Source organism: Neovison vison, chromosome 3 (genome assembly GCF_020171115.1).
Source record: "Neovison vison isolate M4711 chromosome 3, ASM_NN_V1, whole genome shotgun sequence".
Classification (NCBI taxonomy): Eukaryota; Metazoa; Chordata; class Mammalia; order Carnivora; family Mustelidae; genus Neogale; species Neogale vison.
The window spans coordinates 151,281,076-151,301,639 of NC_058093.1; the positions used below are offsets into that span (position 1 = coordinate 151,281,076).

Sequence of the window (20,564 nt, forward strand, 5' to 3'; positions counted from 1 at the left end):
CTTTCTCTTTAATTTTTGCATGTCTATTACTGGGATTTGTGGTGACCATTCAGTTTGTATATAACATCTGTATATAGCAGTCTGTATGTATTGATTTCATGGTCACTTAAATTTGAACCCTTCTTTACTCTACTTGCCCCCATATTTTAAGTATATGGTGTTATATGTTATATCCTTTCATTTTGTGAGTCCTTTGGCTGATTTTTACAGACATTCTTATTTTTACTGCTTTTGTGCTTCCTACATTCCTTCCTCTTGCTTATGGTCCTTCCTTTTCACTTGAAGAGTCTCCTTTAATATTTCTTTTAGGGCTGGTTCAGTGGTCATGAACTTCTTATCTTTTGTTTGTCTCAGAAGGTCTTTATCTCTTCTTTTCTGCATGATAGCCTTGCTGGATAGAGTATTCTTGCTTGCAGATTTTTTTTCCCTTTCAGAACTTTTAAAAAAATTAACATATAATGTATTATTTGCTTCAGGGCCCTTTCAGCACTTTGAATACATCATACCACTCTCTTCTGGCCCACAAAGTTTCTGTTGGAAAAAATCAGCTGATAGCCTTATGAAGCTTCCCTTGTACATAAGTGGTTTCTTTTCCCCTGCTCCTTTTAAAATTCTCTCTTCATCACTGCTTTTGGCCATTTTAATTACTATATGCCATGGTGGACACTTCCTTGGTTTGATTTTGTTGGGGCTCTCTGTCCTCCTGGATCTGGATTTCTGTTTGCTTCTCTAGATATGGGAAATTTTCAGCTTTATTTCTTCAAAAGACATTTCTGCCCCCCTTTCTTTCTCTTCTTCTTCTGGATCCCATAATGTGAATGTTATTATGCTTGCTGGTATTACTGAGTTCTCTAAGTCTGTTCTAATTTTGCATGTTGTTTTCCCCTTCAACCTGCTTAGCTTGATTGCTTTCCTTTACTCTGTCCTCTAGGTCACTGATTCATTCTTCTACTTCCTCTAGTTTGCTATTTACCCCATCTAGTGTATTTTAAATTTCATTTATTATGTTCTCATAATTCTGATTAGTTCTTTTTTTTTTTTTTGTCTCATCATTAAGGGTCTCATCAATGTCCTCCATTCTTTCCTCAGCGAGTATCTTTATGATCATTTCTTTTAAATTCTCTGTCAGGCACATTATTTATCTCCATTTCATTTATATCTCTTGCTGTGATCTGTCCTGTTCTTTCATTCGGGACATATTCCTCTGTCTCCTCATTCTGTCTCTAAATCTGTTTCTCTGTGTCAGGAACGTCAGCTCTGTCTCCTGCACTGGAAAGTAATGGCCTTATGAAGAAGAGTTTTTGCAGAGCCCTGCAGTGTTCCCCAGAACCTGGTGCTCCAGGGCTGTCCTCTATGTGTGTTGTGCACACTCAGCTGTGGGGACTGAGCTGCCTTTTCCTTCAGTCCAGTTGTCTGCAGTGACTTTCTTTGCCTGTGGTGGGCAGGGTTTGCTCTTTGTATTAACAGTGGGCCAGTCTTTGATGCCTTGGGTTTGAGTTGAGTCAAGCCAGGCATTTCCCAGAGAGGCAGTAGCACAGAACGGCAGCCTGCTCTCCCTGTGTTGTCTTCTGAGAAGCTTTTGTTGGTGGGCAGGGCCTGCAGTCAGGCCCAAGATCTCTTCCCCAAGCCCACTGCTGGGGCTGCAGTCTGACTGCTGTGTGTGGTTGTCTCCCCCGGGGCAGGAGTCACTTTGGAGTGGTGCTCCTCCCAACTGGGGCTGCTTGAACCCTGCCAAGCCTGTGGCCCTGCCCTGAATGGGCTCTGACCAAAAGGGGTCCTGCAGTGCTGGGACAGAGGCAGGTTGGTCTGGAGGGTGTGGAGCAGTGGCAACGCAGAATTAGCAAGTTCCATAGAGAGTGTCAGCATTGGGCTGGTTTCTGAAGGTGGCTGTGTGTTTATGCTGGGAGGGGGCATGGGAGAGAAATGGTGCCTGCCACTCCTTTCTTCCTGGAGGAGGCCCCCAGTGATCTTTGTCCCTCCAGGACATGCTCTGAGATGAGTAAATAACTCTCCCTCCTGTATGCCCCAGGCATTTTTCAAACTGCTGCTTTTATGCTAGGTCTCCATGGGGCTGTTTGTTGTGCTATCTCTTTAAGTGAGCCTGGGGCTGTCAGTGTCCTCTCTCCCGCTCTGCTCTCCTAGGGCCAAGCCCACTGATTTTTAAAATTTCAGGTTTTAAGCCCTCCTGGTTGTGAGAACTCATGAAATTCAGCCCCTCTGGTTTTTCAAAGCCAAGTAGTATGGGGATTCAGCCTCCCAGTGTGGGTTCCCTGGTGTGGGGGTCTGTTTTCCTTCTGTCTCCATGTGAAAGGCTCCCTCCTGATGGGGACCAACCTGTGGGTCTGCTGGTTCCTGACCACGTCTTCGCCCTTTCTACCCTCGTCAGTGTGGCCTCTTCTCTACATTTAGTTGTGGAGTTTGTTCTACTGCCCCCTGGATCCTTTTCTGGGTTATTTACATGTACGCGAGTGTTATCTAGTCACATCCATGGGAGGAGTTGAGCTTAGGGTCCTCCTACTACTCCGCCATCTTCCCCAGAAGTCTCTAGAAGCCTTTTAAAATTAAGTTTCTATCTTACAAAAAAGGTTTTGTTTGTAAGGGTTTGACAAGGCAGAATTACTTACAAAACAGTCTCTGTGTGTTGACACAGCCTAAGTAAAGCCCCTCATAGACACTTTCCAAGTCAAAGATTGCTTGACTATGTCCCCACATCGGGCAACTGCCCCAGATGTTCTTTATTTTTGGAATTTATTATTTAAATGTTTAAAAACAGTCAAGTATAATATTCAACAAGGTATAGAAACTGGAAAAGGTAAAAGTGAACCAAGCTATTGAAAAACAAAAAAATTGTAATCCAAGAATTGGACAAGATAAGAATATACAAGGCATGATTACAGCAAGCTTGCCTCAGGAAAATACTGATATAACCGTGACTTGCATTCACTACAAGACTCTTTACTTCTCATGATAACTGTGTGATAGGAAAGCACCAACATCACCAGAATGGGACCCTCTAGACAACAAAGATGTTTTCACAGTGCCGATGGTAGACACCAAAGAAGAATATCAATGACGTAATCCCAGAGGGAGGAAAAGGGAGAAAGATGTTGGCAAACCACCTTGAGCGTGCAAGAAAGTCTGAGAGCACAGCCAGGTAAGTGTGGAGTAGGGAAACATCAGAACTATCAGACTCCAGAAGGCACCAATAGAGAGTTGAAGCCACAGGCATGCATTGGAGACACGACCAAGGTAATACCCCAAATCTATCCAGATAAACCAGCTCATCTTCTCCCTGTGGCCAGGCTGTGAATAAGGGGTTCTCATGGCTAGTTTTGGCCCCATCCTTGTTGCATTTATCATAGCCAACAAGCACCTATTAAAAGATAATAAAGTTATGCTTTTTCAAAATCTTTAGTTTTTGCAATCCTGACTCTAGTTTGGGTTTCTATTAATCCCAGTAAAAAATCAGTGTGAGTAACTGATTTTTTTTTTATTGAGTAGCCACACACTTCAATTGCATTATTTCACTACCCGACTAAGGGTCCTGCTTTTAAACAATGGCCAACCACTAATCATTACACAAAGCAGAAGCTATTTATGCAATGAATTCTAGACCACGCTCCTTTCGTCTTGGCAAAGTGGTGTTAGACTCTAGCACTTGTGAGATTGTCCATGAACCTTGGCATAAAGAAATTTTTATTTATTTTTTTTTAAGATTTCATTTCTAGTTTATTATTTGGCGGGGATGGGGAGACAGGGAGCGCAAGTGTGAACTTGAGCTGGGGGAGGGGCAGAGGGACAAGCAGATTCTTGGCTGAGCTGGGATCCCAACGCAGGGCTCAATCCCAGGACTCTAGGATCATAACCTGAACCGAAGGCAGACGCTTAACTAGCTGAGCCACCCAGGTGGTCTGGCATTAAGAAATTCTTCAATTGAAAACTGCTGGAGGTCAGGAGCCAAAAAGTCTATGGAGAACTCAGCTGGCCCTATAGTGAAACATGGCAAACGATCTGAATTTTAATAATTATGAAAAACTACCTTTTATTTCATAATCCAAGTGATGGCTATCATTTATTTTCATATATCTTCCTCTTAAATCTCATAACTGACAACATTGCTCAGGAAGCTCCTTCCTCAGCTCCAGTGACTGACTCATTGGCAAAGCAGGACCCATTCCTGAGAGGCATCAGGTTTCTTCCCAGGATAGAAGCTCAGACACAATTGCTTTGGGTTTTTCTACAACTAAGTGGATCCCTTCCTACAGAGGCAGCATCGAACTAAAACACTCCCATTTTTCCATCAACCACAGAAACAATAAGGTATATAGGTTATTTCAGGGTGAATGAACTCATGTTCTCAAAATTTCCGGCATATATTTATTGATTTTAGAGGGTTTTAAATACACCATCAGCTCAGAGATTTTGGAGATACAGATGCCAAACCTGATACTGTAACTGGTCAGACGTGATTCTGAACCTGCATGGCCTGAGCTCCTCGGGGAGCCTCCCAAAGTGAAAGACTGAGTTATTTTTGTCTGATTCCACAGTCCAGCATATAGAAGGCTTATTGTGATTTGTCTCTCTAGCACCCACACGTTGGGATGGTTTGTTGGGGTATCATGGCCCAGAGAGAGGGCTCCTCTCCCAGGTTAAGCAGACTGTTGGTGCTGTGGCAGACCCCACCCACCAACCATTTATTCTGAATTACTGAAGCTTCCGGAGCCCTTCAGATCCTGAAGACTTGCTCCAGAACTCAGGCACGAGAAGTGGTTACAAGAAACCAGTAACTTCAAGGTTGTAGTTCACCCTAGAATTTTAACACGCGTGACTTTTGCAGTTCTTTGGAGAACTTTGGAAATTCTGATCAAGGGATGCCTGGATGGCTCAGCCATTAAGCGTCTGCCTTTGGCTCAGATCATGATCCCACAGTTCTGGGATCAAACCCTGCATGGGGCTCACTACTCAGCAGGAAGCCTGCTTCTCCCTCTACCCACTGCCCTTGCTTCTGTTCCCTCTCTCGCTATCTCTCTCTCTGTGTCAAATAAATAAATAAAATCTTAAAAAAAAAAATAAAAGGATTCTGATCAGGAGGACAATGCAGCCGGGGGACTTCTACGGATGCTCTGATTTCTCAAATCTAGGCCATTAAATTTAACTAAAAAGAAGAAAATAAGGGGAAGAAGCTCTAAATAAGTAGCAGCAGGGTAAGAGGAAAACTCCAGACGACCTTTTCCTAGCCTTTCCACTGTTACCAAAACGCAGTAGGTCAATGGTCTCCCGTCTAACCCCAGTTGAGTGCTGCGTGACTTTCGGGACCAAGACTCCCCAGCGTGCTCCCCAGCCGCGCCCCTCAGCAGAGCACGAGGACCCCACTTCCCAGGCTCCGTTCGGAAAAGCCACACCAGAGCTTGGAGCGCAGGCGCCCGCCATCCCCGAGACAAAGGCCGCACGGACAGAGCCTACCTGATCCGGGGGCCCGTGTGCCCGGACCACGCCGAGCCAAGCGAAGCCTCGGAGCCCGGCCTCACCAGCCTCATCTCCACAAGGGTCCTTCCAAAGAGGACCACGAGGGGCGTCCCCAGCGGCGCCAATCAAAGACTGTCCATTCATCCTTCCTTTCTCTCCATACTTGACAAAGGGCAAAAAGACGTGAATTAGCAGGATGAGCCTGGGAAATGCAGGATGGAGGGAGGCAGGAGTGCCCCCAAGGGGTCCTGGGAGCCCAGCCGTGACCCCAGATGGAGATGGCCAACGGACAAGGCAGCCTTCTCCAGCAACAAGGAGGGACAGTGAGTTCACTACAGACATGGGATGTGCATTTTACTTTACTTAAATTAAGAAAAAAGAAGAAAGATAGTAAACCTTGCGCACAGAAACCAATGCATAGATTTCGCTCTGCCGTGTTTCTCTACCAGAGGGAGGCTAGCAGAGCTGAAGCCTGGCCGCGGGGAGGGGTGGGCTTCAGGCTCTGACCTGCTGCAGGCAGACTGTTAAGGGGCCAACACCAATGCAACAATTTCCCGCAGCCTTGTTCTTTATAAAGGCGTGGGGTGGGCTCTATTTTCTGTAGTAAGATACAAGCCACTGTCTTCATGCACAGCAGGAGCCCAGTCTGAAAGGCTGCTAAGTGACATTTTTTCTTGTATCAGAACAAGAATTGTTAAATACTGGATATCACCTTGTTAATGATAAACAATTCTTAGTTGAAGTCAACAAGTGTGGCAACTTTTTGTAAGTTTTATTAAAAAAGAAAAAAAAACAGCAAAAAACAAAAATCCTCCCTTGCATTCGAAGATATCATTCTTCCTTCACAAGTTCCGGAAAAGTTGTGTGTGCGTGGTGTTTTTTTGTTTTTGTTTTTTTTCTTTTTTGTCCCTCCTTTATTTAATTTTTACTTTCTTTTACTGGCTTGCCTTGAAAAATCCACAACTGTGGAAAATATTATTGACATGTCTTAGGGGAAAAAAATGGTGCGTGTATGTGTTTATTCATGGTTAAACTAGCTGGCTAGTTAAGTACAACAGAAATGTCTGTGGGTTGCATTACGTATTTTTGTTTGTTTGTTTGATAAAGAAGAGCATTAAGGAAAACCAGTGGTAAGACTCTCATTTTATATGCAGTTTTTTTAAAAAAAGGAAAAAAGAAAGCGACGAACAAGGACTGTCACGTTCCCTCCATGTAGGTGTTTACCCCCTTTGGTCTCTGCAAACTCCCATTTCCCCCCATCACCAAAATGACACACATCTAGGAAGACAATATCCTTGACCTTAGCATCGTATTTTCTTAGAGCCCAGAGAGAAATATTTGGAATCCAGGTGAGCTTGTAAAGAGTACATAGCTCAAGCCTTCACTTTATAGAAGAGGAAACTGAGGTTCAGAGTGGAGACTATCCAAGTCTCCTGGGCAGAGTCAGCTTTATGCAACAGGGAATCCTTGTCTTCTTGGCGCCAGGCACATTACTGCCTCCCAAGATTCTATTCAAGTAAACAGTGAAGGAGCAGCTCCCGAGTGACGGGGTCTGCAGTGCGCTCCAGGGCTTTGTGATATAATGCTCACAGGCTTGTCTTCATGGCTGCCTTGAAATAACTCTGGGGTGGAGGCGAACAATAGCCAAGGACCCTGCCACCCCTACTTTCACCCTATGCCCTTGCTGGAAGCAGGAACTCTTCTGACAAACAGACATGTACCTCAAAGTGAGCCTCATTCTTTTGTGCCACTGACATATCCACAACAAGCCCATAGGTGCTGAAGTGAACATCCCAGGAATGTTCTGGAAGCAGCACCTGCTGAGCTTTCCAGCAGGAGTCACAAATCACCTTTCATAACCCAAGTCATTAGTGAAACAAAGCAGTACTTATTCTAATGCGAGTCAATATCAGGATTTCAATTCAACCAACATTTCCTATTTGCTTACATGCAATGAAACAGCATACATTAGAAATCTGTGCAATTGGAGAGACCTGAAAGTCTACAATTTTCTGTGGCTCAAGCATCACTTTAGAAAATAAAACAAAGTTTTGGATATAAACATAGAAGAAAACATTTAAATGTTCCTGCTCTCTCATAAAGAGAATTTCAGTATTGACATTTATTTGGTACTTACAATAGTCTTTATTGTAGGTAGTTTTGGGTTCGAAGTGGTGGGAGGTGCTCAGTTTTCTTTAAAGCTGTAAGCAGAAACAAAGACAATGCTGTCAGGTACTCCTGTCTCCTGCTGAAAACGCTTCTGTCCTCAGAAGGCACCACTCCCAGAAGCCCTGGGGTCTGAATTCCACACCAGAAAATGCAGCTGCAAAGAAGCTGCCGGGGCTGGACCCCAGGTTGTCCCGGTGGGTAGCAAGCACGCGCCCTTCAGCGGCACACTCAGGGAGGGGCGCAGAGCCACATTCGGAAAGGGCCATTCCCTGTACCCCATTTTTTTTTTGGAGTCATGTTGATACGTCTCTAACTTCACTCACCTATTTCACGAACACGGTTTGAAACTCCTGTCCAGCCTGGGTGAACCCAGAGTCATTTGGCACGTAAAGTGGACCCCTTGCTCGAACCCCTCTTGCACACGGAGCTCAGGTGGGGCTTGCACCCTGTTTTAGAAATCATGAGCAAAGGACATGGCTTGCAGGCTTTAGCAAGAAGCCCGTGGCTTTGGTAAATTGCTCTCCAGCCTTCCAGGATTCTGACTGTGCTGCTTCCACTCAATTGCAACCATCTGTGGCATATTTCTCCATTAAAAAAAGAAAAGGGTGCAGGAGCAACAGTTAGGAGTAAGCAGACAAGCTGGTAATGGGACAGTTGGAAATGAAGAGAAATGAGGAGGGTACTCACGCGCCGGCTGGCTTCCCGGGGGCAGAAGGCTCTGGCTGATAAAGGGCGGTTAGGCTCTAGTCAGAGGGAGGGTGCTCGGGAGCAGATAGTGCTGGGAGGAGGCACCTGGCAGTTTCATACTCAGAACCCCGCTCGGCATATCCGTGCCCTCTGCTTTCTCCTCCCACTTCAGGAGCCCCGGCCAAAGCATTACCAAGGACCAGTCCCCTGTCCTACACCTGGTATCTGTCTGTCTGTCTCTTTCTCTTCCTCGATCAGTCTCTCTCTCTCTGTCTCTCTCTGCTGATGTTTCTCTCCTCTCCTTCTCCCTCTCCCCCCCACCCCACTCTGTTCTTGATTTGGTGCCAGCAGCTTTGCCATTTTCCTGCGGCGTTCCAAGGTCTGTACCCAGGGACAATCCTGCAAGTTCGTCTTTTTCTTCCCCTCCTGTTCTAGCTCCCACCCTCACCCTGAAATACTTTGGTGAATATTTCTAACTAAAAAAGACCAACATGGTACCACTTAAAACTAAAAACTGACGGTGAAGTTGCTACACTGTAGACTCAGAGAGCAAAGGGACTGCTTCCAGGGTGGAATTTTCTCCTTCTCTTAGACTCCACACAGCTTCTGCACCAGTGTAAGAATCCAGCAAAGCCCTGAGGGGTGTGGTGTGAGGGTGGGGAGGGCAAGGGGTATGCAGTTCATTTTCTGGAAACCGACCTGCCCTTTTTCCTAGTGAGGAGGAAACAAACATATAAATGCTTCCCTGAAATGTCCTTCTTTCCAGGCGAGGATCCCAGGACAAAGCCTGCTGCCTTTTACTGGACAGGAGGCAAACATTCCATAGCAGAGGAATCTAAAATTCAAGTGAAAAGTCCATTTCTTCTCTCATTCTTCTTAAAATTCAGTATTTGTGGCTTGCTCTGTGATGGTGGGACTCTAACTCAGGTGCACTTCCTGGAGCGCACAATTAAAACTAAAACAAAAACTAAATCTAAAACTAAAGCAAAAACCAAACAACCCAGAGAGCTGTGCTGATGTTCTGGTCTTTCACCTGGACCTCCCCTGTCCTGGAATTGCTGATGGCCCTGGTCAGAGGTCCCCAAGGCAACCACGACTCGCTGGCTCCCCCTACTGGACATCCGCCAAACCACAGAGTTCCCAAGCCTGGGGAGCCCCTGCTCCTGCTTCCTGCCGCTCAGGCTGTGCATGTCAGGGACCTAGGAGGGAGACCAGAGGTTGGGGTTCATAATTACAGTTCTGAACTTCAGGGAAATCTCCCTCCAACATTTTGTCCTGGTAAAATAAGCCTAAAGTAAGCTCCTAGTTCACCCTGAAAGAAAATGAATCCCAGGAGGACATAGGGCCTGGTATGGGAATGAAAGGAAGCACACCAGCTTCCAGGAGTTCCTTATGCAAATGGGCCACCATCCGTCATAGCAATAGGGATGATCATGATAAGAATGGCAAGAGCGGTTGAGGGCTTACTGTATGTGCTGAGCACTGTGCAAACCAAGTTATTCCCGGTGGTCATTCAACCATTGCAAAAGTCCTATGAGGGTAAATGCCATTATCCCCATTTTGCAGATAAGGAAACTGAGGCTCACAGAGTTTAAATAACTTGTCCAAAGTCTAACACCAAAGTTTGTACTTTGATGTCCTTCAGCACTGTTCAATATTTCCAGCGTCTGATCCTTGTTTGCCTTTCATCAATTCACTGATTAATTTAATCAACTCGGCCATCCACACGTTGTTAGAGTGCCCCCCAGCGCCCAGGGCCCCTGTCCCCGGCTGGCTCTCTGAACTTCTTCAACCCTCCATCTGGCTCCATCACAACGGAACGTGTGCAGAATTTTCCCTCCTCTGCGTTTCTCCATAGAATCTTGGCCCCGGGAAAGTTCTCTCTCCCCCTCTCTACCCACTCTGGCCACATGCTCACACTGGGCTTTTGTTCCTCCACTTTCCCAGCAGACTGCTGTCCAGGCCGCACTCCGGGGAACTGACAGCAACTTAGGTCCCTGTTCCTCCCTAGACAGGAAACCGTCCACCCCGGCTCTCCCACAGCTTGGTAGCGGCTTTTATTAAAAACGTATTTTATGCCGCACCATCCCACGTGGGCTGGGAGATACTAGACAATAAGGTTAGGATCTAACGGTTGTCTTTATTCACAACAGATCTCTTTCCTGAAAGGCTAGAGATATGAGCTAGCTGAAGGTCATGGTGAAGAAGAGAACAAAGTGATGTGTCATGTCAGAATTTCAGTATTTTTTTTCCTACGACTGCATTCGTAGGTGTTTCTAAGTATGTGTTATTTGACTCAGAAATTCTTCCAGCACTATTTCATTTGGACGGCTGCTTGCTCTCCGCTTGTCTACAGGCAGCTTAGCTTTACACACAACATGCATCCAGGCGAACAGAGTGCCCACACTCAGCAGGTGTCAGTAAGTGTGCAGGCGAGGACTGCCCTGATTGTCTCCTGCATCCTGAGCTGAGGTTTTCTAAGTGGAAGAGAGCACGGGGAAGAAAGTTGTTCTCATTCTTTCCTTCCTCTCCTCCTGACCCCCCCACAAAGAGAGAAGCAAAGATGGCAAGTCGGGGACACAACGTCCCTCGGCGCTGTGCTCTGAGCCCACAGCGTTTTTGTTTGGTAAATAGTCAGACAAAAGGCCCCAATGAGAGCCCAAACTCCCAGTGACCCCAGAGCCTCTTGGGGGCACCCTTTGCGGTAGACTGTCCCTGGATGTAGAGCCAAGAAGCTGGCTGGCACCCAGCAAAGTGCCTCTGCCCTTGCCAGGGGAGCTGGGGGCTGGATGGTGGCTGGAGCCTATGAGGCGCCTACATTTCTAGATCTCCAGGGCACTCATGCAATTCTTCAGCTCCATTTACTAGCTGGTTGTTCCTCCTGCACACAGCAGAAGAATGAGAGAGCCTCCATCCCCAGCTATGAATTCTATCAGATTCTCCTTTCCATGCATCACCTTACTGCCAACTTTTTTTCCGCAAAGATTTATTTGTTTATTTAATAGAGCTACCCTATGACCCAGCAATTGCACTACTGGACATTTATCCCAAAGATACAGATGTAAGGAGAAGAAGGGGCACATTAGCACACTAATGCTCATAGCAGCAATGTCCATAATAGCCAAACTATGGAAGGAACTGAGATGCCCTTCAACAGATGTATGGATGAAGATGTGGTTTGTATACACAATGGAATATTATGCAGCCATCAGAAAGGATGAATACCCAACTTTTGCATCAACATGGATGGGACTGAAGGAGATTATCCTGGTGAAATAAGTCAAGCAGAGAGAGTCAATTATCATATGATTTCCCTTATTTGTAGAACGTAAGGAATAGCCTGGAGGACATTAGGAGAAGGAAGGGAAAATGAAAGAGGGAATTAGAGTGGGAGATGAACCACAAGTGACTATGGACTCTGGGAAACAAACTGAGAGTTTCAGAGGGGAGAGGGGTGGGGAGACCGGTGAGGTCTGTGATGGGTATTAAGGAGGGCATGTATTGCATGGGGCACTGGGTGTTACAGGCAAACAATGAATCATGGAACACTATATCAAAAACTAATGATGTACTATATAGTGACTAACATTACATAATAAATTATTTTTAAAAAAATATTTGTTTATTTTAGAGCAAGAGTGCATGCACAAGCAGAGCGAAGAGCAGAGGGAGATGAAGAAAGAATCTGAAGCAGATTTGGCACTCAGGGCAGAGCCTGAGTGTGTGTGTGTTGGGGGGAGGGTACTCAGTCTCATGAACCTGAGATCATGACCTGAGCTGAAACCGAGTCAGTTGCTTAACAGACTGTGCCACCCAGGTGCCCCCCTTCTTTCCATTTTTTTAAGTTAAACTCAGGCCAGGTGAAGGTCCATCATGTAAGTCTCTGGTCTCCACAGGCAGTGCCTAAGGATGTGCAGGTTGTGCACTGCACAAATGCACTATGCCTAAAGTGATACCTTAGCCTCCTAGACATTTACATGTTTATGGCAACAAAACTCTTGCAGATGGCACTAAACTATCCTGAGGAAAGGGGCCATACTGGCTAACAATGGTCCTGCTGATGTTTTGTTTCTTCAGGATTAAAACATGGGAAGAGGTAGAGCATAGACAGGGAAGGTTAGATTTTTGTTGCCTTATCCACTTTGTCTACCTTGCCCCTCTCAGTCATATTGTTTATTTTCTCCCAATACCTGGGTCAAGGGGCATCTTTGATTAGAGGACTAGTATTTGATTGTATCGTGCAGCTTTTGCTGGCTGGGATGTGCAGATATGAGTGAAGTCATTGAGCTGATTCCTGAATAGGTTGGTTCGCTGTCTAGCTCCCAAATGCATGACCGACTGGACCCTGGCCAGCTGTACCCAGGGTAGCCAAGGTCACAAAGTGGACCAGGAGAGCGTAGATAGTTGTAGAAAAGTCCTTCCTGCTTGCAGAGGAACACCTAAGACATGGCTTAGGCAATGTTATCTTCGAAGATGAGGGTCTGCGGGTTCATCGTTAAACCCACGCAAGATACCGATGATGAATGAATTCAACACTGTTGAGTGAGAGAAAAAAATCCAGTAAGAAATTTCAGATAACACCCTGACCCATGTTGAGCAGAACAACATCCCCCTGGGGACTCATACTGTCCCACATGACCCAGAGTTTCGGCTCCTCCCAACTCATGTTTTTGCAGGATCTGGGATTTACGGCTGAGGACCAAGAGCTTTGCTTGGTTGAGAATCTGATTTCTTTTGGCAGGGCTGGTGGGCAGCCTAAGTCTTTCATCTTGATTGTGGCAAGACAGGATGCACCGTGTGTCTAGAAGCAGTTCAAGCTTTTTCTTTGCTTCAAACAGATTGTTCCATCTATTTTTCCATTTGGGGTGTTCTATCCTGTTATAAAAAATAACCCCAGGGCACCTGGGTGGCTCAGTTGGTTAAGCATCTGCCTTTGGCTCAGGTCACGATCTCAGAGTCCTGGGATTGAGCCCCATATTGGGCTCTCTGCTCAGCTGGGAACCTGCTTCTCCCTCTCCCTCTATGTTCTCCCTCTCTTTCTCTCAAATCAATCAATAAATAAAATCTTTAAAAAAAAAAAACCCAATTCTAAAAACAAAGTCCCAAAACATGGTTTCCTAATGGACCACTCTTTTAGAACTGGTAGTTTTGTACTCCTTTCTCCTATCATTATCTCTACCCTCAACCCCAGTATGAGTCTCATTTTTCTCTTCAACTTGCTTTCCAGATTTCCTTGTCCAGGGGACCCACCCCATCTTCCTTGATCCGTCCATTCACTCATCTATCCATCATCTAACATACGCTGGGCTGACTCAGAGTTGAATAAGATGTTCTCATTTTAAGGACTTCAGTGTCGTAAGTTTTTTTCTTTCTAAATCTCCCCTCAGCTCCTAAATGTGTGGTGCCTCTAGCATTACCTGACATTTTCTGCTCTTTTCTTACATATTTTCCCTGGCAAACACCTCCATCCCATGCCCTGTCCCATCCTGCTTCACCTGACTACACAGATTTTTGTTTAGCTGGTTTCTTGGATGGAGTCCTGGAACAGGAACTGCGAGGTACTCATTGTGATGAGATTAGACACATTAGACTTCATCCATCAGCTACTCAATCGCCCCAGTGCATTAGGAGGGGAGCTGGCCTGACTCTGGGACTCCCAGTCTTGACTGCATGTTGGAATTACTGGGCGGGGATTGGGGGGGAGGGCGGTTTACAAAATACTGATAGTGGAGAGTCTGAGGTAATTGGCTTGGGGTGTGGGAGCTTTAAAACTCCTCTTGCTGGGCACTCAGTTAGTTAAGCAACTGCCTTCAGCTCAGGTCATGATCCTGGAGTCCTGGGATCGAGTCCCGCTTTGGGCTCCCTGCTCGGCAGGGAGTCTGCTTTTCCCTCTGACCCTCCCCCTTCTCATGCTCTCTCTCTCTCTCAAATAAATAAATAAAATCTTTAAAAGAAAATAAAACTCCTCTTGCTGATTCTATCAGCACCACGCTCTAACCAACTGAGCTAACCGGCCGCCTTTCCTCTTGCTGATTCTAACATGCCGGCGAGGTTGAAAACCACTGGGCTAAATCTAATTCTACTTCCTTACCCTCCAAAACAAGGACGTGGGTCCTAGTGAGATCAGCTGGATTTTGACAAGGATTCAAAGTCCAGCAGCGATCTCTGCCTGGAGAAGATGCTTTCCCAAACCCTAGGTCCATTAGGAAGTGAATGGAGATTAATAACACCTCCCTTGCCAAATCCAAAGATCAGACATCATAGCACGTGATAGGCTTTCAGACAAAGGTGATCTTTGTCATTAGTTCCTACATCCAGCTTCCTTCTTTCTGCCAGTCTTCACCTCGGCTCTGAAGCTCAGCTGACGCTTGCCCAGTGGGGAATGGGTTGCAAAGCTGACCCTGCACACTTAGGAAGGATAGGGGAGGGTTTCATTCCATTCACTCTTGTGTGTGTTGTCAGGTCTTTAAGGTGTCCGCAAACCAGCGACCTTGACATCCGCGGGAGCTTTTTGGAAATGAAGCCTGCTCGGACTTCGGGAATCCAAATCTGCGTTTTAACCCGACCCCTGGGAAACTTGCCTGCCTAGTAAAGTTTTGGCAGCACCCTCCCTAGCATCCCTGTCCTGGGTAAGAAGGGATGGATTCCAAGCCCCGGAGCAGCAACAGTCTACAAATTCCAATGTGTTGGTTGGAGACTCCATGGAGAGCCCAAGTGAGTCATTGGGGCGTTCCGGCCGGCGGCCTGGGGCGTGCTGTCACATGCTGGACCAGCCGGAGGAAGGAAGCCTCATCATCCCATTAGACTCCGGCAGCACTCCCGCCGCCGGTCCCACCCTGTGCCTGGAGCTGATGACATCACATAGGCTTGCCGAGCGCCCTCCAGCCCTCAGTCACCACGACAGAGGATCCCTGGTCACGAGAAGGAGGTGTTTGCACGCACAGGGGCGGGAACCCCGCAGTGGCACCTGGGGTCCCACCAGAAGCCTCTGCATTCTGCCTGCCCACAGGACAAACGCCCCCATGGTGCAGGTGTACCCCCTACTCCCTGGGGCTTGGGATCTTCCCTGAGCCTCTTCCTTGGGGGTTCCCTGCACTTGGTTCTCCCTCTGGGGTTCCTTGGCCTTTTTATCCATGAGGCCCCTGCAGTAAACCCCTCACCCCACCTTGCCATACAGATCCTTTGGCTAAAAGGCAAAAGCACCTGTGTTGGACTGTGCTTTGTAGAATACAGTGGACGGCTGACTGCACGTTACAAGCTACACTTGCCTTCCCTTCCGCTGTCCTTCCTACCCTGGGGCAAGGTGGCTAAACTGCCCCCCCCCCCCCCCCGTGAAGCCCGTTTTTGCCAGAAGGCAAGTCTGTAGGCCCTGACTGCAAGCGTTGGCCCACGTCCCTGAGTGTGCTTCTCTGCTCACTCACGCCTTGAGCACTATTTGTCATTACATCGGGAGTGAGCACTGGGTTCACTGAGTCTGCCCCTGGGACTGTGAGCTGCAGGGCAGGGGGCACGGCCTGCGCAGAGCTTGTTTGCTGTTAGCCCCAGGTCCAGGTTCAGTGTCTGGCTCACGGGGATCCTCAGTAGCTCTTCGTGGAGCACGTGGTTAGATAAATGGGGAAAGGCTCCGTCACTATGGGGACTGGGAGGCTTTGGGTGACTTCTCGCAGGGTACGCGTGTGAGTCTTTGGTGTGAAGGGGCTGGGGGGTGGATTCCCACCAAATACAGCCCTCAGAGCAGGGCGCAACACTGTGACTGGGACCTGTGGTCCAGGGTGGGCAGGGCTTCATCTGGACACACAGGGTCGGCCCTTGTTCGTCTGCTCCTGTCCCGGGTCAATCAATCACAGTCTCCAAGCAGCCAGCACTCGAGCTTACGGGCCAGCCTTTGGGGTCAGGAGCTCTGGCTTGCCTCTGAAGTGGTCGGTCCTACACCTGGGGAGGGCTGAGGCGTGCAGGCTGGGCGTGCAGGCTGGCCAGTCCCTGGGGGTTCGGGGTCTTCCTGAGGGTGGGTGAGCAGGAAGAAGCATACCTGGGTGGCTCAGTGGGTTAAAGCCTCTGCCTTCAGCTCTGGTCATGATCCCAGGTCCTGGGATCGAGGCCCACATCGGGCTCTCTGCTCAGCAGGGAGCCTGCTTCCTCCCACCCACCCACCCCCGCCTGCCTCTCTGCCTACTTGTGATCTCTGTCTGTCAAATAAATAAATAAATAAATCTTAAAAAAAAAAAAAAAGCTTACAGCTCAGCGGATACTGGACACGCCCACCCTAGCGCTCAATCGGGGCTCAGCACAAACCTGGGAGGCCTGGGCTTTTCAAACACTGGGGCTGGGTTGGGGGGGTGGGTAGGGCCGACTCCTCCCTTCTCTACACCCCAGACCTTAGGCTGTAAACTCATGACCCCTTCCTGCTGACCGGAGACTCGGCATCATCTCCCGGGCTCTCCGCCATGCTCTGGGGCGGTCAGCTGCCGGCCATTCACTCCCCCCAGCTCCCCGCCTCAGTGTGGAGGCGTGTAAGTGCTCCGGACCCTAGCGGGTGGCACAAAATCCAAGACGGTTCTCGGATCTGGTGCAGCCGTAAGACACATGGGAACATTAGTGTCGGATTCTAGGCTGTATGTGATCACAGGTCCTGCTACGGGCAGAAAGGCGCTCTTTCCTCAGCACAGAAAGGATGTGTAAAATCACTGGCCCACAAGGAACCCCGTCATGCGGTCGTCCGGGGAGGGACAGGACGCCTGTCAGGTTTAACCAAGAACCGGCAGATTTCAGGGCCCTCTTACATCAACCAAGATGGTGTGCAGTGGGCTGCTAAGTTGTAAGCAGACACAGTTTGGGGCTAGAAGAGTCTGGATACTACCGGCCGTATCAGGAGCAGGCAGAGGGGGCGTCACTGAAGACACAGACCTTGTAAGGCCCCTGACTTCAGAGTAGCACTTTCGTGAAGGTAAGAAAAGACAGAGCAGGGGCGCCTGGGTCGCTCAGTGGGTTAAGGCCTCTGCCTTCAGCTCAGGTCATGGTCCCAGGGTCCTCGGATCGAGCCCCACGTAGCCTGCTTCCCTTCCTCTCTCTGCCTGCTTCTCTGTCTACTTGTGATCTCTGTCTGTCAAATAGATAAATAAAATCTTTTAAAAAAAAGAAAAAGAAAAAGAAAGAAAAGAAAAGACAGAGCAGCCTTTCAGGAAGAAAGCTGAGCATCCACCATGAGGAACATGGCACGTTTGTGGGCTGCGAGAAGCCTCACAGTGCCATGGGGGGGTGTGTGCTGTGGGTCCCAGCCCGTGAGGTCAGCCCCCACTTGGATGCACAAGGAAGGCAGAGCTCCCTCATGCTCACGCAAGGCATCAGGGCTAGCCGTGCCCTCTGACCTTTGCATCCCTGTGATGGACTGTACTAACCAGCCATTGAGTTAGTCTATCCAAAGGATGTCCACGGACTCTGCATCAGAGGAACTACATGTGAGAAAAATACTACATTATCAAAGAAAAGATGGGCTTATGAACCTCTCTGGCCATTTAAAATAGCAAAATTATGCTCTAAGCTCTAATACTGACAATTCAAACTAGTGTATATGAGGGATCCCTTGTGCAAAGAATACAAGTAATAACTACAAGAAACTGTAAGCAAACAAAAACACACAGTTGGATTTGCCTTTTTAAAATGTGGAAGGAGTTTTAAAATGTAGGAGAAAAATCTGCCTCTTCCTGTTTCCCCTGCATTTATCTACGATTCTCTGTAATGATAGAAGGTTTCAAAAGTTTTCTATCCATCAGAAGCCTCCTTAAATGTGGTGTCTGCTTGAGAACTATCCCCCGTGAGGTTGTTTCTCTCGCTGAGAAGTGGTTTTAAAAGCAGAGCTGACTTGGGATTTCTTTTTTTTTTTTTTAAGATTTTATTTATTTATTTGATAGAGATCACAAGTAGGCAGAGAGGCAGGCAGAGAGAGAGAGAGAGGAGGAAGCAGGCTCCCTGCTGAGCAGAGAGCCCGATGTTGGGCTCTATCCCAGGACCCTGGGACCATGACCTGAGCAGAGGGCAGAGGCCTTAACCCACTTAGCCACCCAGGCACCCCCTGACTTGGAATTTCTGTCTGCTGCCCCTCTTCTCCCCATCCAGCTCATATCCCAAGCTCTGCCTGCTTTCAGATCAAATCAAAGCTACCAGCAAATGAGAAGTGATAGCTGTCCCTTTAAGAAGGTCTCAGAAACACCTGCCAGGTTATTAGGATTAAAAAAAAAATTCTTTGCAACTTGGACCTTCTCTGGAAATGGGGTGTTGGAACAGGCTCTCTAAGGCTTTGCCAGCACAAACCCCCTTCTGCTTGGGGGTTTCTTACAATACCGCTAACAAAGAAGACAGTTTTCCTGCCAGACCAACGGATGTCCCAGACTTACAGGGAGAGCGACTGAAGTGGAAGTCACCCCTCGGCGGGGGCATTTATGAAGGCAACACTGAGGCCTGAGGGAAAGACGGGGGTCTGCCTGATCATTGACTGCGTTTGCAGGTGGTGTCACAAGCCAGACAGATGAACAGGTGTAGCTTTCTAAGTAAGAGGAGGGCAGGAGCCACGGAAGGTTCTGCGGCTGGAACAGTGTGATGATTAAAGCAGCATTTGGGGAGATTTGCTGGGAGTGGTTCACGGAGCCTGAAGGCCGGCAGCAGACCACAGTGCCTGTAGCAGGCAGGGCCAAAAGGAGAGGGCTGAACATATGAGAAAGTTTGGGAGAAGGAAGGGGCCAGGATAGGCACGGAGAAGGTTGAGTGCATAAAAAATGGCATTAAGTGTTGGTGAGGGAGCGGAGCCACCGGAACTCACATCCACTGCTGGCAGAGGGACCTAGAACCACTTTAGAGAACTGCCTGGCGCTCTCCCAGAGCGAGTAGCTTCACACCCTACAGCCCAGCAATCCTTCCCGGCAAGATGCACAGACGAAATACGTGCGTCCTTCACACCACAAGACACACGCCACCAAGTTCAACTTGGCACGACTCATAACAGCCCCAAGAGGGGAGCAACCCAGTTGCTCACCAGCAGCACAGTGGACAAATAACGACTTGTCTGCACAGCACGAAAACGGGCGCCTACAGCTCCAGGCAGTGGCTCGATGCATCTCGCAACGTTGAGCCAAAGAAGCCGCGTCCAGAGGAGCGCACGTCGTATCATTCATCCCACATTCACGAGGGTCAAAGACCAGGCTAACTTGAGAGCAGTGTGCAGGCCAACCTCGGCTGCAAGGGGGCCCGAGGAAGACTTCTGGGGTGCTGAGAGTGATCTGGGTCTTGATTTGGGCGCTGGTTACTGGGCTGTGTTGGTGAACATTCATCGAGCTGTGTATGTATGTCTGATGCGTGCACTTTGATGTAAGACTGTTCCTCTCTAGGGGCGCCTGGGTGGCTCAGTGGTTAAAGCCTCTGCCTTCGGCTCAGGTCATGATCCCAGGGTTCTGGGATGGAGCCCTGCATCAGGCTCTCTGCTCAGCAGGGAGCCTGCTTTCTCCCCTCTCTCTCTGCCTGCCTCTCTGCCTACTTGTGATCTCTGTCTGTCAAATAAATAAATAAAATCTTAAAAAAAAAAAAAAAGACTGTTCCTCTCTAATAACAGCTTTGAAGTGACAGAATGAGGCAGAGGAAAGGCAGTTAAGGCCCATTGTGTGACATGGAGTTTGAGATGTCTAGATGGGCAGGTGGAAACACCCAGCAGGCCATGGGACACGCAATACTCTGGTCTGGGCAGGAGTTTAGGGCTGGAGAGGTACAATGTGGGGACTATTAACCCAGGAGTGATGGGGAAGGTGAGAGCCTGGGTTTTCTTCTGAGACAGCCGGGGCAGTGACAGCGAGCATCCGGCCCTGTGAGAAGGCAGAAGGAGAATGAGGAGGGAGCAGAGCCCTTCATCAGAAGACTAAACGCTAAAGAAACAGAGGGATGGTGAGGTGAGCTGCTCAGGGCTGGTGAGGGGCAGAGCCAGGCACCAGCCAGGCCGTCCCCCCTAGAGGGCACGTGATGCCTTTGACACTGTCGCTGCCATGAGCGAGGGCATCCAGCCACCGGGCAGGTGGAGAAGCCCCACAGAAGAGCTTTGAGGGTCAGCCTGAGGGGGTGGTGGGCAACCTGCCATCCAGCACTCCTCCCTAGAATACAGGGACCTCTCAACATCAGAGGAATGTTCTGGAATCTGTGCACATACAGCACAGTCACACAGACATGTTGTCCCACTGCCTCTCGTGGGCAGCTGGGCCTGTGCT

The 20,564-nt window shown here is 48.3% G+C and overlaps 1 protein-coding gene across 2 annotated transcripts in view; it reads right to left on the bottom strand.

Moving 5' to 3' along the window:
• The window catches only part of SLC14A1 (solute carrier family 14 member 1 (Kidd blood group)), a 29,487-nt gene extending 20,879 nt beyond the window's left edge, over positions 1 to 8,608 (bottom strand). Inside the window, exons 1-2 of one of the 2 annotated variants that reach the window (XM_044243063.1) lie at positions 8,323 to 8,608; positions 7,604 to 7,667 (exon numbers count right to left, since the gene is read on the bottom strand). Coding sequence is in view for 1 of the 2 variants with exons in the window: in XM_044243062.1 (XP_044098997.1) it covers positions 3,257 to 3,373; positions 5,464 to 5,610 (264 nt within the window). In the remaining variant the exon portion in view is untranslated. Of the gene's footprint in view, positions 1 to 3,256; positions 3,374 to 5,463; positions 5,611 to 7,603; positions 7,668 to 8,322 lie in introns of those variants that run through there. The other variant, XM_044243062.1, reaches the window with a different exon arrangement.
• Between the last annotated feature and the right edge of the window lie 11,956 nt (positions 8,609 to 20,564).